The following is a 16,014-nucleotide window of genomic DNA, read 5'->3' on the forward strand; positions in this document are numbered from 1 at the left end:
AGAAAGATGAGGTTGCCTTGGAGTTAGGGTGGTGTGATAGTTTGTATATGCTCAGCCCAGGGAGTGGCACTATTAGAAGGTGTGGCCCTGTTGGAGTAGGTGTGTTACTGTGGGTGTGGGTTGTAAGGCCCTCATCTAGCCTTCAGATGAAGATGTAGAACTCTCAGTTCTGCCTGCACCATACCTGCCTGGATGCTGCCATGCTCCCACCTGGATGATAATGGACGGAACCTCTGAACCTGTAAGCCAGCCCCAATTAAATGTTGTCCTTATAAGAGTTGCCTTGGTCATGGTGTCTGTTCACAGCAGTAAAACCCTAACTAAGACAGGTGGGAAGGAAGGAAGGAAGGAAGGAAGCAAGGAAGGAAGGAAGGAAGGAAGGAAGGAAGGAAGGAAGAAAGGAAGAAAGGAAGGCAGGCAGACAGGCTTCCCAAAGCTGAGCAGCTGGAGAGCATAGACTCTAATGCGTGCCTTGGTCCCACCTCCCTTCTTTCTGTTCATCCCACCAGTGATGGTGTGTGCACTTGGAAGAGGAAGGCTGCACAGTGTGGACTGTTGCTTCGCACATCACAGGAGCATAAAACAGCCATGCCACATTGCAGAGTCCTCTAGAGGAGGCCAATGGAGACTGCCAGGCCCTTCTGTGGGTATTCTACACTACAAAGGACTCATTCTCCCAGGCTGTCTGTAGGCTTCACAGCAGGGAAAGTTCCCTTACCAGTGACTTGAGTTTTCTACCTGTGAGCTATGTGGGGCCCAGATCAGAGACATGAAGAAACAAAACAAATGGAAGGAAGTGTCTTTCAATCCCCCTTCCCATGCTTATCACGTTCCCAGGACTTAGTAAGCTGAGTTTGTAGAAAAGTCCTTGCTGTCTCTCTCTCCCATCCCTTTGTCAAAAATCTACATAAACTTTGCAACCCATTGGAAACCATTTTTCCATTAACAATCAAAGCCTAAAAGAAGCCTGGAGACAGCATGCTTCTGTGGTCGGTTCACTAACAGGTCACGATCATGTATTAATATTGGCGATGCTGGGTTTCTACTGAGACAGGTGACCTACATCAGTTCATTGGCAATGCAGCAGACACAGAAACTAGAGAGAAACATACACTTAAGGTTATGCTTAAGCTCTGATCTCTGCACAGCTGACCCCATAAAGGAAGCACTACTCAGGCCAAAGGTAAAATAAAGGCCCACTCCACCAAAGCCCATAGTTGTGGGAAAGTCTCTAAATGCACTCACCTTGTTCCTTGCTTCTGTAGTTCTGTTTCTGGCTAACTGTTCTTGTTAACTGAAGAATGTCAACCCACAATTTTTTTTTTTTTGTACTTAAACTCTCACCCTGAGAATGGCTCAGTGCTACACTGAGATTTCAAATACCGAGTGTAGTCACCACCCAGCTAATAAAGACTTTCAATTGGCTTACCTCCATGTCTGAGCAATCTTCTCTGGTTGATATCCCACAAAGAACAGATGGTCGACATTAAACCAACTCAAGGGAAATAAAGATGGCAGAGATCTGTCATAGATACATGTCATGTGTGACCCTTGGTCTGTTTCCAATATTGAAAACATAGAAGAGTGGTCCCATGGATGGCTGAGCAGATACGCCTGGTAGCCTAAGTGTAAGTCCTGGCACCCACGTGACAGAAGAAAAGATCCAACCCCTGCAAGTTATCCTCTGTCCTTCACATGCATGCTGTCACAGGTGGATGTGTGAGCACTCCCACACACAATATATAATTTTTAAAAATTAACAACAGAACTGGAGACCTGAGAGAACTAGATCATCCTACATTGTGGTTAAGCCGATAGACTAAGTAAATGAAAGAGAATATTCGGGACAGTGGACCATGAGAGGAAGCCTGGTAAAGTCGAGCTAAGGCTTGAAGGCCTGTGGACCCTGAAGGAACGGTAGGAGCCTCGCCAGCTTCCCATAAAGAGAATTGTGGCCAGCAGTCACGTATTGGCGGTGCCTTCAAGTCCCTCCACATGCAGGTGAGGCATCCCTAACATCTCAGACCAAGTACCTGCTGTCAGACCCCAACCCACCCCCAAACTGTGTATATGGTCCTACCCAGAAGGAATAAAGAGCATCTGTCGCATAAGAGCTGTAACACTGCCTGGGAAGAGAATGCTCTCCAGAACCCCCCCCCCCCCGCCCCCTGCACTCTGCTCGCTCTCTAGCCAGCCCTCTGCTGTCTCGGCTCAGCTTGGCTGGGCTCAGCTCGGCTAGGCTCTGCAGCCAGTGCAGCCAGTGCAGCATCTACAAGCACAGCTGCCGGCTGCCAGCTGCCGGGAGTAGTGGTGTCAGAGCAGTGGCAGAGGGGCAGAGGCATCAGCAGCAGCAGAGGTGGTAGAGGCACTTCCCCCTCTCTGCTCCTGCCCTTTTCCCTTTGTGTGAACCCTCCCACCTGGCCAGGCCAGAGATTTCCAGGCTGAGACCCTCCGGTACACAGACCAGCAAGAATATTACAAACAACAACAACAACAGCAACAACAATTTCAATTATATGTGGAATATTAAAAATAAACTCCATTAGGTAGCCAGTTACTGATAAATGCACTCAGAAGTAAATAATGAAAAGCATTGCTAAACAATTTCTCAAAAATAACATACCATCTTATAACCACTGAGTCGAGATCATGAAGGTATTTACAAAGTGTTTACGGAGGCATCAAGGTGAATTTTTTTAAATGTACAGATCTAAATTCATTTCTCAGAAAGCATGAAATGTGATTAACAAGTGGAAGAAATTGAGAAAGAATGAGAGAGCAAAGAAGGAAATGATGATTTTAAGATCAGGACTCAAGGCTGGAGAGACGGCTCAGTGGTTAAGAGCACTGACTGCTCTTCCTAGAGTTCAATTCCCAGCAACCACATGGTGGCTCACAACCATCTGTAATGGCATACAATGTCCTTTTCTGCTGGGTCTGAAGACAGCTACAGTGTACCCACATATATAAAATAAATAAATATGTTTTTAAAAGATGAGGACTCAATAAAACCGTGAACAACAGCAACAACAAATTGCCAGCTTTGGTAGGTTTCTTGAAGCATTGGCAAGACAGATCTCTGATAAGATTTATCAAGGAATAAAAAAGAGAGCAGGTGACTTAAAATCCAGAATGGAAAAAGGGAAATAACTGTGACACAGAGAACGATGAGCATAGATGAGAACAGAAACCCATTCATCCCTGAATTTGAAAGTCAAGAAAGGTACAGTGTAAAGGTGTGGGTTTTTAACTTCTTACAGAAAAAACGGAGAGCTTGAACTAGATAGTGTATTGGTCAACATTCCATTGCTTAAAAAAAAAATGGCTCACAGTTTTCAAGGTCACAGGCACTAAGCAAAAGAGCCTTTGGGGAGATAAGCCACTATGGTGAAATCATGTGTCATAAACAAGGGAACAAAAAATGGGGAAGAAGAAAGGGTGTGTGCTGTGGAAAGCTGTCCCTATCAATCTGCAATCGCCATTACAAGATGGCGCCAGTTTCTGCTGTGCCTATGTGGCCTAACTGGTAAACAAGCAATATGCGCATGTGCAAGAGTGTGTTCGCGCCAAGTCACTGCCCATCCAGGGGCGTGCTGAGAGAGCAGCCAATCAGGTGTGGACACGCCGCAATGAGGTGTATATAAGCAGCGCCTTTTTGGGGCTCGGGGTCTTCCTCTTCATGCTGAAGCTAGCGTAATAAAGAATTGCTGCAGAAGGATCTGGTTGTTAGAATGTGTGTTCTTGCTGGCGAGACAATAGCGCGCGAGAAGTGGTGGCAGAAACCCAGGAACGCCTTACCATCACCGGCGCCAAGGAGACCCTCCTTTTGCAGGGCAGATTCAGAACTGCAGCTAGGTTAGTTTTTCAAGGTAAGCTCTGAGAGGCATGTTTGGTTCTGGTCTTTCTCCACGACTAGAAGGGGCAGTGTAAGCCTTCGTAATTGTTCTTGTGGCACTTATCCTTTTCCTTATAGTGAAAGCAGGACAGGGAGTTCTGGAGGAGGTTCAAGACAGCATGTCAGAAACAGAGCGGGGTAAAAGATTAGGAGCTCAAAGAAAAAAGGGTATACCTAAGGAAAAAGGCCCTTCCACGGACCCTGGATCCGAGGAAGTGAGAGAATGGGGAAAGGACGCCCTGGGAGAGAAGAGAGAGGAGCGGGGAAAAGAGGCCCCCCAAAAGAAGAGCCTTTATCTGGTAAAGGAACTTGAGGCTCTGGGGCTTGATGGTTTGGATTCAAGTGAGGAGCTTAGTCCCACTGATGAGGAAGATTTGGAGGAGAAAGCAGCTTGTTATGAGGAAGAGAGATATCATCCTGATGAAAGACGGCCTAGCGAATCAGAGAGGAAGTCCAAAAGGAATGGAAGCAAGGGTCAGGTCGTTGTTCGGTCTTCAGGCCCTAGTGCCCCTCCACCTTATGTGGAACATTTTCGCTCAGATAATTTTATCCCTCGAGATGAGCGGCAAAAATTACAGCAGATGTATCCTATCTTTGAGGCAGCAGATGGAGGACGCGTCCACGCGTCTGTGGAGCACATACAGATCAAAGAACTTGCTGAGTCGGTCCGTAATTATGGAGTTAGTGCCAATTTTACTTTATCTCAAGTCGAAAGACTTGCTACTTGGGCCATGACTCCGGGAGACTGGCAAATGGTGGCAAAGGCTGTGCTCACTAATATGGGACAGTATTTAGAATGGAAAGCCTTATGGTATGATGCCTCTCAAATGCAAGCAAGGGCTAATGCCACAACTGAAGGAGATCAGAGAAATTGGACGTTTGATCTGCTGACAGGTCAGGGACCATATGCAGCCAAACAGACAAATTATAATTGGGGAGCATACGCTCAGGTTTCAGCTGCTGCCATTAAGGCATGGAAAGCACTTTCAAGGAAAGGAGAGGCAGGAGGACATCTGACAAAAATTATGCAAGGACCTCAAGAGCCATTTTCAGAATTTGTAGCCAGGATGATGGACGCTGCAGGAAGAATCTTTGGGGATCCAGAGCAGGCAATGCCCCTAATAGAGCAGGTGGTCTTTGAACAGGCTACACAGGAGTGCAGGACAGCAATTACACCTAGAAAGAGCAAAGGATTGCAGGACTGGCTAAGGATTTGCCGAGAGCTTGGAGGACTGCTCTCTAATGTAGGCTTAGTGGCTGCCATTCTGAAAGGGCAAAAGTGCTCGAATATAGAGGAGCACAGAGTTTGTTATAACTTTTCCCATTCTATACCTTGATGTTTTCTCCAAATGATTTCTCCAAATTTTGATTTTAATTTTAAAAGTTTTAAACTGTGAATGGTAATGCATATCTATAATCCCAGCACTCACACAGGAGGTAGAGACAGGAAAATTAACACATCAAGGTTATTTTTCAGATACATGGGACCCTATATTAAATACAAACAAGAAAAACATTTTGTCCCTCAACCTCCTAGTAACACATGGCTTTAAAATTAAATCTGATGTTTTTGTACACAGAGCATCTTTTGCATGTAGTTTGAATGACCTAGTTAAGTCAGATGAAAGTGTTTTAAAAGTAAAATTTTGATATGTGCAACAGCAAACCATGAGGAAATTCCTGTACCAACTTCATGTCTGAAAGTGACTATTGGTACCCTAATGCAGTTGCACAACTCGCATTTCGAGGGTTGAAAGCAGCTATTACTTATTTTGGAAAAGAACCTTATCTTTTGATTATACCATATACCTCTGTCCAAGTTCAGACCTTGGCAGCTACATCCAATGATTGGGCTGTTTTAGTCACCTCCTTTTCAGGACAAATTGATAATCATTATCCAAAGCATCCAATCTTACAGTTTGCCCTGAGTCAGGCTATAGTGTTTCCGCAAGTAACAGCTAAGGATCCACTCACAGATGGGATTGTAGTGTACACTGATGGATCAAAAACTGGTATAGGTGCTTATGTGGTTAATGGTAAGGTAGTATCTAAGCAATACAATGAAACTTCACCTCAAGTTATGGAATGTTTAGTGGTACTGGAGGTTCTTGAGGCCTTCCCAGGACCACTTAATATTGTATCTGACTCTTCCTATGTGGTTAATGCAGTTAATACTCTTGAAGCAGCTGGATTAATTAAATCCTCTAGCAGAGTTGCTGGCATTTTTCAACAGATACAGTCTGTTTTACTCAACAGGAGACATCCTGTTTATATTACTCATGTTAGAGCACATTCAGGCCTCCCAGGTCCGATGTCTCATGGGAATGATTTGGCAGATAAAGCAACAAAAATTGTAGCCGTTGCCCTGTCTTCACGAATGGAAGCTGCAAAAGAATTTCATAAGTGCTTTCATGTGACGGCTGAAACTTTATGCCACCACTTTGCATTAACTAGAAAAGAAGCTAGAGAAATTGTTACTCAATGCCAAAATTGCTGTGAATTCTTACCTACCCCTCATGTGGGAATAAACCCACGTGGTATAAGGCCATTACAGGTCTGGAAATGAATGTCACACATGTTCCTTCTTTTGGAAGAAGTCAATACTTACATGTGTCAATTGACACTTGTTCTGGCATCATGTTTGCCACACCTTTGACAGGTGAAAAAGCCTCACATGTAATATAGCACTGCCTAGAGGCATGGAGTGCTTGGGGTAAACCTAAAATTCTAAAAACTGATAATGGGCCAGCATATGTCTCTAATAAGTTTCAACAATTTTGCCATCAAATGAATGTTTCACATCTGACTGGTCTTCCTTACAATCCACAAGGACAAGGCATTGTGGAAAGTGCTCATTGCACTATCAAATCTTATTTAATAAAACAAAAAGAGGGAGTTGATGAAGTAATACCCTCAATACCAAGAGTAGCTGTTTCCATGGCACTCTTTACTATTAATTTTTAAAATCTTGATGAGCATGGTCACTCTGCAGCTGATCGTCATAGTTCGGAGTCCGATAGGCCAAAGGAAATGGTCAAATGGAAAAATGTCCTTGATAATAAATGGTATGGCCCGGATCCTATCTTAATCAGATCCCGGGGAGCTATTTGTGTTTTTCCACAGGGTGAAGAAAATCCACTTTGGGTCCCGACGCGACTGACAAGGACCGTAAAAGAGCAAGATGAACCCCAAGATGATCCTCTTGCTCCTGATGATTGAGACCGGGATAAGTATACCTTTGTGGGCCATAGTAAGATCATGGCCAGTACCTTTACCGGTACATTCCAGTTATTCTACCTTGCCTTCGTTTTTTGCAAAGGAATGTTTTTTGGATGTGCCTTATGCACGACAAACTCCTCAAGAGCCACGGGTGTATAAGAGTACTAGTTTTCATTTAAATTATACACTATGCTTTGTGCATAATGTGGATAAACCTTTTACAACCTGTATATTTTTTAAAGAAAAAGATTATCTCTAATTGGGCAGATCAAATTAATACTGCTGACACTATAAGTCAGATAGCAGAAAAAACGTCTGAGGCATTGCTTACCCTGCAAAGGGTGGATTCTCATATCGCCTCAGGGTTAATGTTAGTGAATCAGAGAATGGATATTGGATGATGGATACAAATGAGTTGTGTGGCATCCACTCCGTATGTGTGCATTACTCCCGTTAGGTATATTAATGATTCTTTTATTAGAAGTACAGACCTATCGAATTACCTGAAGGGGAACTGGTCGCAGGAGCTGGAAAGGTTGCAGACAAGGCTGCAGATACAGATCCTGAACCTTAATTGGACCAGAGTGGAACCAGCGACCCTTGGAGACTTTACCTCTCGGCTTACCTCTGCATTTTCTTATTTTAAGGAGTGGGTGGGGGTTATAGTGTTTGGCACAACCTTATGTTGTGGGATAGTGTTTATGCTATGGTTGGTTTGCAAACTCAGATCTCAACAGAAACGTGACAAGGTCATGATCACTCAAGCACTTGTGGCCATTGAACAAGGGGCCTCCCCTGAAATTTGGTTATCCATGCTAAAATAGTAATTGGCAAGTCTTGGTTTGCTCTGCTCTAACATCCCGTGGATTTATGGATCCATTGCACCGGGAGGAGAGAGACTCAACAATCATTGATCATCCCTTGCACATCGCTGAGGTTTCCTCTTTGCACGCGATAGGATGATCATGATTTTCCTAATAAACCAATGTAAAATTTGGGCTGGCCTCGCTTGTAGAGTTCACCCTAGGTCATCTAGCAGTTATTGTCACACAGCACTGTGGTATCCAGAGACGGGCAACTTTCCTCATGCACAGACCAACCTAAGACACGGTGCCCGGTGGTGATAGGGTTACCCTATGACGGGTAAGGCTGTGACATTAGAGGAACGACCTAAAACAGGAGCCACAGCAGATGGACGTAACTGCAGAGGCCTAGACCAGCCTCGTCTTAATAAAACAAAGAGGGGGAGATGTGAGAAGCCATCCCTATCAATCTGCAATATGCGCATGTACAAGAGTGTGCTTGCGCCAAGTCACTGCCCATCCCGGGGCATGCTGAGAGAGCAGCCAATCAGGTGTGGACACGCCGCAATGAGGTGTATATAAGCAGCACCTTTTTGGGGCCCGGGGTCTTCCTCTTCATGCTGAAGCTAGTGTAATAAAGAATTGCTGCAGAAGGATCCGGTTGTTCGCGTGTGTGTTCTTGCTGGCGAGACAATAGCGCGCGAGAGTGTGCCACTCTTCCAGCAGAGAGGATCCCCACTATCGACTACTATCCTCCCATCAGGCCCACACCCTTCAGATTACACCACCTCCCAATATGAGCAAGCCTTTAACAGATCTTCATGGACAGTCAACATCTAAATGATAGCACAGTGATGTCCAGTTACGTTAGTTTCAATTTAGCACTTCAAGTTTCAATTTGAATAGGAAGGCAAAAGGTGGTCACAGATTCAGACAGTCTCATGGGTGAATTTCTATGTGTCCTAAAGACAGCTTATAAAAGTTGTTGTGGGGGCTGAAGAGATGGCTCTGTGGTTAAGAGCACTGGCTGCTCTTCCAAACGTCCTGAGTTCAATTTCCAGAAACCACATGGTGTCTCACAACTATCTATAATGTGATCTGATTGTGGAGAGACATGCCACGAGCAATCACCATTATAAGATGGCGCTGGCCTCCGCTGTGCCTAACTAGTAAATAAGCCTTGTACGCAAGTGCGAGAGTGAACTCACGCCTAGTCACTGCCCATCTCGGGGCATAGTAATGGGGTGATGGGCGAGCAACGAATCAGGAGCTGACATGCCACATCAGGTGCTGAAACGCCATGGCTAAGGGCTATATAAGCAACGCCATTTTCCGGGGTAGGGGTCTTCCCTTCTGAAGAAGCAATAAAGCTTTTTGCTGCAGAAGATTCCGGTTGTCCGAGTGTGTTCTTGCCGAGAACGATAGCGCGGGACAAGTGGTGCCGAAACCCGGGAACTTTATACCATCACACTGGCGCAAGGGAGATCCCCCATTCGCGGGGCGGAATCAGAACTGCAGCACATTAAGGCTCTGTAAGGTACCTTACAAGTCAAGCAAGCATTAGGCAAGGAAAGAGAGACACCTGGATCAGTGAAGGCCCCAGTTCAAAGACTAAAGAACAATTTTTTAATTATCCCAATCTTTGTGTGGAATAAAAACATTAGAAAAGAAAAAATATTTATGAGAGATTGTATTTTTAAAAAGAAGCCCACCAGGCTAAGAATAGGAGTTCTTATCTTGAAGTTTACAGTCCAAACCTTTCAGCAGGTAAATGACTGTCTGCAGTGGGGAAAGCTTACGTGTTCCCTGAGACAGAACTAGAGTGGTGGGAACACCCCTCCGTTAGTGCCTTGGGGTTGGGGCACTGGACAAGACTAGAAAAGGGAAAAAAATCCTGGGTAGCAATTGGAAGAGAAGAGCTGAAATGCTCACAAATTTCAGAAAATAAAACCCTCCTTCTAGAGAAATCTACAGAATTAGTAGTTAGCAGTAATAAAAATTTCATCGATGCTCTGAGAGAAATACCAATAGTCTCTAAGTAGTCAAAATCAAAGCACCATTTGTAACAGGAACAAGAGACAGAGCCACCCAACCAATACAGCATGACCACTCAGAGGACATTCTTTTTCTTAACGCTGTTAAGGAATCAGGTTGGCAGACAGCAGTGGGTGAGAGCTCTTGGTGTTGCTAAGCCTAATGATCTGAGCTTGCTTTTTGGGTCCCACATGGTGGAAAGAAAGAAGTTGCTCTCCGACCTCTATAATGTGCACAATGGCATGCATGCCCCAGTTCAACTAAGTAAGTAAACAGAAAAAATACATTTTTAAAATCACTTTAAACTGAGATAACATTAGAAAGATGCAACTGGAAGCTATGCATTCAGTAGTTATATTTTAATTTGGTATTCAAGCTATACACTGAATTTAAATTGAATAAAAGTCTCACATTCCTGAGGTACATTACTGCAATGTTAATTAGTACAAATAAACAAAACTTGAAAAGCAAGAGTAAAATAGGAAGGGGCCACTTTGACCAGATAGCAACACAGTCGGAGGTAAAGACTGATCTTTCAGTGTAGTCTTGGCGTAAATCCATTCTGCCTCCCTGGAACACACAGGAAGGCTCGGAACCAAGTTCATGTATGTGTGGAAACAGGTAAAGAAGAGAGACAATGCTAAAAATCAGTAGGGAACCGAAAAACACCATAGATAAGGATAAGAGGCCAAAGAGCAGGAGAAAAATATTCAGAACATCTAAACTAGGTCTGGGATTGGTGCTCAGGCTATACAAAGGCCTGCAAGATAAATAAATAAAAGTTAGATAGAAAAATGGCTGACGGATGGGGGCAAGAGAGTCAGTCACCTCGGAAACTAATTATATAACACCGTGAAATTATTTCGAAGAGATGCTTAGAATAATTAGTAATCAAACAATGCAGGTGAAAATATGAGATACTAATTTATACTAATTAGCTTAGCAAAAACATAAGGCTGGATGATGCCAGGTGTTTGCAAGGCTATAGGAAACCTGCACACCACCAGAGGGAACAAACCAGTAACTCAGGCCTTGAAGAAGGCAGTCTGGTCCTATGTTTAAGAATACAGCAGAGACATTGTCTTGATCTATCATTTCTCATCCCCTGCCCCATGTGCTTCCCCCCAAAGACTCCCCATCTCCACACTGAGACTGTTCATTACAGTGGTGTTTATGGTAGAGTTGCAAGAACTTTGTACCACTTGCAAGGATGCAGAGGGGTAAGATAGAGTGGGTGCTGCATAGGGTGTCTTGCAGCTGCTTTTATATTCGGCTAGACTATCCTGAGATGGCAGAGAGGGTAGATCTTAAATTCCATTCATAAATAAAGTGCAAGTATGTAAAACAATAGCATATGCTTTATAGGAACACAGCAAACGTATAGTTGCCCCTCAACTTACAAATAAGTTATATAAAATAAATATATGATAAGTTGAAGATATCTGTAAAAAAAATACATTTAACTGTTCCTTAGTAGATGGGTCAATGATTAAAGTGTTTATATACTGCCTTAGTCAGGGTTTCTATTGCTGTGACAAAACACCATGACCAAAAAACAAGTTGGAGAGATAGATAGCTCAGCGGTTAAGAGCACTGACTGCTCTTCCAGAGGTCTTGAGTTCTATTCCCAGCAACCACCTGGTGGCTCACAATCATCTGTAATGGAATCGGATGCCCTCTGTGTCTGAAGACACTGACAGTGTACTTATATAAATAAAACAAATAAATCTAAAAAACAAACAAACAAACAAAAATCCTAAATAAAGTAGGTTGTTTTTTTTTTTTGAGTTCAAAATCTTTTTTTTTTGATTTTTAATATTTTTATTACATATTTTCCTCAATTACATTTCCAATGCTATCCCAAAAGTCCCCCATAGCGCCCCCCACTTCCCTACCCACCCATTCCCATTCTTTTGGCCCTGGCATTCCCCTATATTGGGGCATATAAAGTTTGCAAGTCCAATGGGCCTCTCTTTCCATTGATGGCCGACTAGGCCATCTTTCGATACATATGCAGCTAGAGACAAGAGCTCCGGGGTTCTGGTTAGTACATCATGTTGTTCCAACAATAGGGTTGCAGATCCCTTTAGCTCCTTGGGTACTTTCTCTAGCTTCTCTATTGGGAGCCCTGTGATACATCCAATAGCTGACTGTGAACATCCACTCCTGTGTTTGCTAGGCCCCGGCATCGTCTCACAAGAGACAGCTATATTTGGGTCCTTTCAGCAAAATCTTGCTAGTGTATGCAATGGTGTCAGCGTTTAGAAGCTGATTATGGGACGGATCCCTGGATACAGCAGTCTCTAATTGGTCCATCCTTTCATCACAGCTACGAACTTTGTCTCTGTAACTCCTTCCCTGGGTGTTTTGTTCCCAATTCTAAGAAGGTGCACAGTGTCCACACTTTGGTCTTCATTCTTCTTGAGTTTCATGCGTTTATCAAATTGTATCTTATATCTTGGGTATCCTAAGTTTTGGGCTAATATCCACTTATCAGTGAATACATATTGTGTGAGTTCTTTTGTGATTGTGTTACTTCACTCAAGATGATGCCCTCCAGGTCCATCCATTTGGCTAGGAATTTCATAAATTCATTCTTTTTAATAGCTGAGTAGTACTCCATTGTGTAAATGTACCATAATTTCTGTATCCATTCCTCTGTTGAGGGACATCTGGGTTCTTTCCAGCTTCTGGCTATTATAAATAGGGCTGCTATGAACATAGTGGAGCATGTGTCCTTTTTACCGGTTGGGACATCTTCTGGATATATGCCCAGGAGAGGTATTGCTGGATCCTCCGGTAGTACTATGTCCAATTTTCTGAGGAACCGCCAGACTGATTTCCAGAGTGGTTGTACAAGCTTGCAATCCCACCAACAATGGAGGAGTGTTCCTCTTTCTCCACATCCTTGCCAGCATCTGCTGTCACCTGAATTTTAAAAAGCAAATTGTGGAGGATAGGGTTTATTCAGCTTACACTTCCACACTGATGTTCATCACTGAAGGAAGTCAGGACTGGAGTTCAAATGGGGCAGGAACCTGGAGGCAGGAGCTGATGCAGAGGCCATGGAGGGATGCTGCTTACTGGCTTGCTTCTCATGCCTTGCTCAGCCTGCTTACTGGCTTGCTTCTCATGGCTTGCTCAGCCTGCTTTCTTAAAGAACTCAGGACCACCAGCCTAGAGATGGCACCACCCACAATGAGCTAGGACGGTCCCCATCAATAACTAATTAAGAAAATGCCCTACAGCTAGGTTTTTTGTTTGTTTTGTCTTTGTTTGTTTATTTGTTTGTTTGTTTTTCTGAGACAGGGTTTCTCTGTATAGCCTTGGCTGTCCTGGAACTCACTCTGTAGACCAGGCTGACCTCGAACTAAGAAATCTGCCTGTCTCTGCCTCTCAAGTGCTGGGATTAAAGGTGTGCACCATCACTGCCCAGCTACAGCTAGATTTTTATAGAGGCATTTCCTCAACTGAGGCTCCTTTCTTTCTGATGACCAGCCAGCACATATACTACACAAACATAAGACTGGAATTCAGAGTTCCAGAAACTCAGTAACTGCTGGATGGACACAATAGCCTGCCTATATAATTCTAGCCTCAGAAGGTAGAGACAGAGCTATCCCCAAAGCAAACTCATTAGCAAAACTGCCCATATCCTTGATTAAGAGTCCATCAATGAAGATGTAAGAACAACTGAAGATTATTCCTGACATATACATGCAGGCACACACATGTGCACAGATACCCACATACATATGCACTCATGCACATGCTGAAGCATGCATACATATATGCATATCATACATATGTGAAAAATGGAAACAGAAAATGCATATAACGTCTTCCCCTCCTGAGCCTAATAGTTAGCAGCAGTGCACTGTGGGTCCCAGCTGTTTCTGCTTCTTGAGCACAGGTGATATTGGCAGCTGTCGCTGGTTCCTGTCACCACTGCTGTCACCACTGTAGCCATCTCTGCTACTGCAGCTGCAAGAATCAACACTGTAGTTGAACACCAGCCCAGTAAAGAAGCTAAAAACCAAACTGCGTTTCTACTGAAAGTATAAACGTTCTAAGTTTGATCATAATCAGACAAGACCATCTATATTATGATGAGGATTAGAATCATTGTGAAAGTGGTGAGAGAAGACAAGGAGAGAGAGGGGGGAGGGGGAGGGGGAGAAGGAGAGGGGGAGGGAGAGAGAAGAGAGAGGAGAGGGGGAGGGGAGGAAGGGAAGGAGAATAGAGGGGGAGAGGGAGAGGGAGAAGGAAAGGGAGAGAGAGAGAGGGAGAGAGAGGAGAGAGGAGAGGGAGAGGGGGAGAGAGAAGAAAAAGAGGAGAGAGAGATGCAGTTTTTAAATGAATGACTAAGTAGTGTGAACTCATTAATGGTTGAGTTGTGGTCATTTAAATATTTTTAAATGATACTTTGTTAGTTATTTGAGAATTTCAAACAATGTATTTTGATCACACTCCTCGCTACTCTCAGTCTCTCCCCACTCCCACCTCCCCCTACCCACCCAGCTCAGTGCCCCTTTAAAGTCATGACAACTGACAAGAAACACTAATTCAAATTTGTGCCAACCAAATAGTTACGCATGTGTGACCACGCCCTGGAGCATCCCAGCATCTGACCAGGTCCCAGCAGCTCGAGGTTAGGGGTGGGACTTCCTGCCCTCCTGCCGAGGTAATTTAACATTTTGAGAAACTTTCAGCTCTACCTCATCAATTTGACTGAATTTACATTGTGCTAAGTTTTTGTTTGTTTGTTTGTTTGTTTGTTTGTTTAAAGAAAACTATCATTTTTCAAATTGTTTTCAGGATGCCTCATCATGTAATAAAGATTAAAGATGAATCTTTAAAAGCCAAAATGGGTTAATTAGCTTAATTTAAGAACATAACCTTTTAGCCAGGCATGGTGGCTCACGCCTTTAATCCCAACACCTGGGAGGCAGAGGCAGGCGGTTTTCTGAGTTCGAGGCCAGCTTGGTTTACAAAGTGAGTTCCAGGACAGCCAAGGCTATACAGAGAAACCTTGTCTTTAAAAAAAAAAAAAAACAAAAAAAAGAGGGAAAGGTAGGAAGATCAGCGAGGTGGTGTTAGGTTAGCCCATACCATTGCTTAGCCATTTAAAATACTGCTACCCGGTCTTTTTTCTGAGTATCATTTTGTATTTTGTGCTGAAAGCACACGTATTTACCCTGTTTTGTTCCCTGGAGCAGGCTGTCTTGTCCCCATCTATCAACACTATTTGTTGCCATCCATTTTCAGTCACTTTGGCTTTCTCTCCTCAGGACCAGCCTGGCTTCCCATCCCCCGGATGCCTGCTCGGACTGCTAATTTCTGGAAGGCTTTTGGTCTCTGTGAATTCATTAATAAAATGCAAATTGCTTTTTGAAGGGAATTCTCAGAGGAAGCAGATTTCAGATTAATTGGAAGGCCGCCAGCGGCTAGGCTGCACCACTGGGGAAGGACTGCTTGGAAAGAGGAATAGATCAGTCAGTGAAAGGCCGAGTCTGTGTCTCTCATCCCTTCCAAAGTGGGTTGCCTCCCAGTCAGCATCAATACCCTGTAAAAGGTTCGAGGAATGTACACTGTCTGCTGTGGGTGGCACCTTCTCTGGGTCTGAGTGATACGAATTTTCATGGTGTCCCTGGATTCCGGCTTCTCAGCATCTCATTTTTTTTTTTTTTTTTTTTTTTGGAGGTTTGATAGGGTCTTGTGGGACCATGAAACGTAGCTTGGTCCCCGGTTGGGCTAAGGATTGAAACCCCGGAAATTCTGAAGAGACTGTAGTCACTTCACCTGATTCCCCAGCACCAAGCCCATGTCACTAGCCGCAGTCTCCCATAGATTTGTGACCATCAGTGCACTGACCCAAGCCTCTCCACTTGTAGAAGATGTGACCTGTGGTCACGTAGGCTCAAGGCAGATCTCCATAGTAATGAGTATTACAGGCTTGGAGGGCTTTGCCAATAAGCCTTCCTTCCCAGACACTCTTCCCTGCAAAAAGTATTTAACCTCAGGCTCACCCTGAGAAGTGAGATATGGTTTTACTCATCCATT

General features: G+C 44.0%; 1 protein-coding gene across 1 annotated transcript in view; it reads left to right on the plus strand.

Annotated features, from left to right (window-relative positions):
• Nucleotides 1–16,014, plus strand: part of LOC147002626 (igE-binding protein-like) — a 54,217-nt gene that overhangs the window by 1,744 nt on the left and 36,459 nt on the right. Inside the window, exons 2-3 of the mRNA XM_085843326.1 lie at nucleotides 3,731–3,869; nucleotides 3,974–5,199. Coding sequence (XP_085699452.1) covers nucleotides 3,731–3,869; nucleotides 3,974–5,199 — 1,365 coding nt within the window. The remainder of the gene's footprint in view (nucleotides 1–3,730; nucleotides 3,870–3,973; nucleotides 5,200–16,014) is intronic.

This window comes from Mus caroli, unplaced genomic scaffold (assembly GCF_978045245.1).
Source record: "Mus caroli unplaced genomic scaffold, Mus_caroli_1 scaffold_9, whole genome shotgun sequence".
NCBI classification, from domain to species: Eukaryota; Metazoa; Chordata; class Mammalia; order Rodentia; family Muridae; genus Mus; species Mus caroli.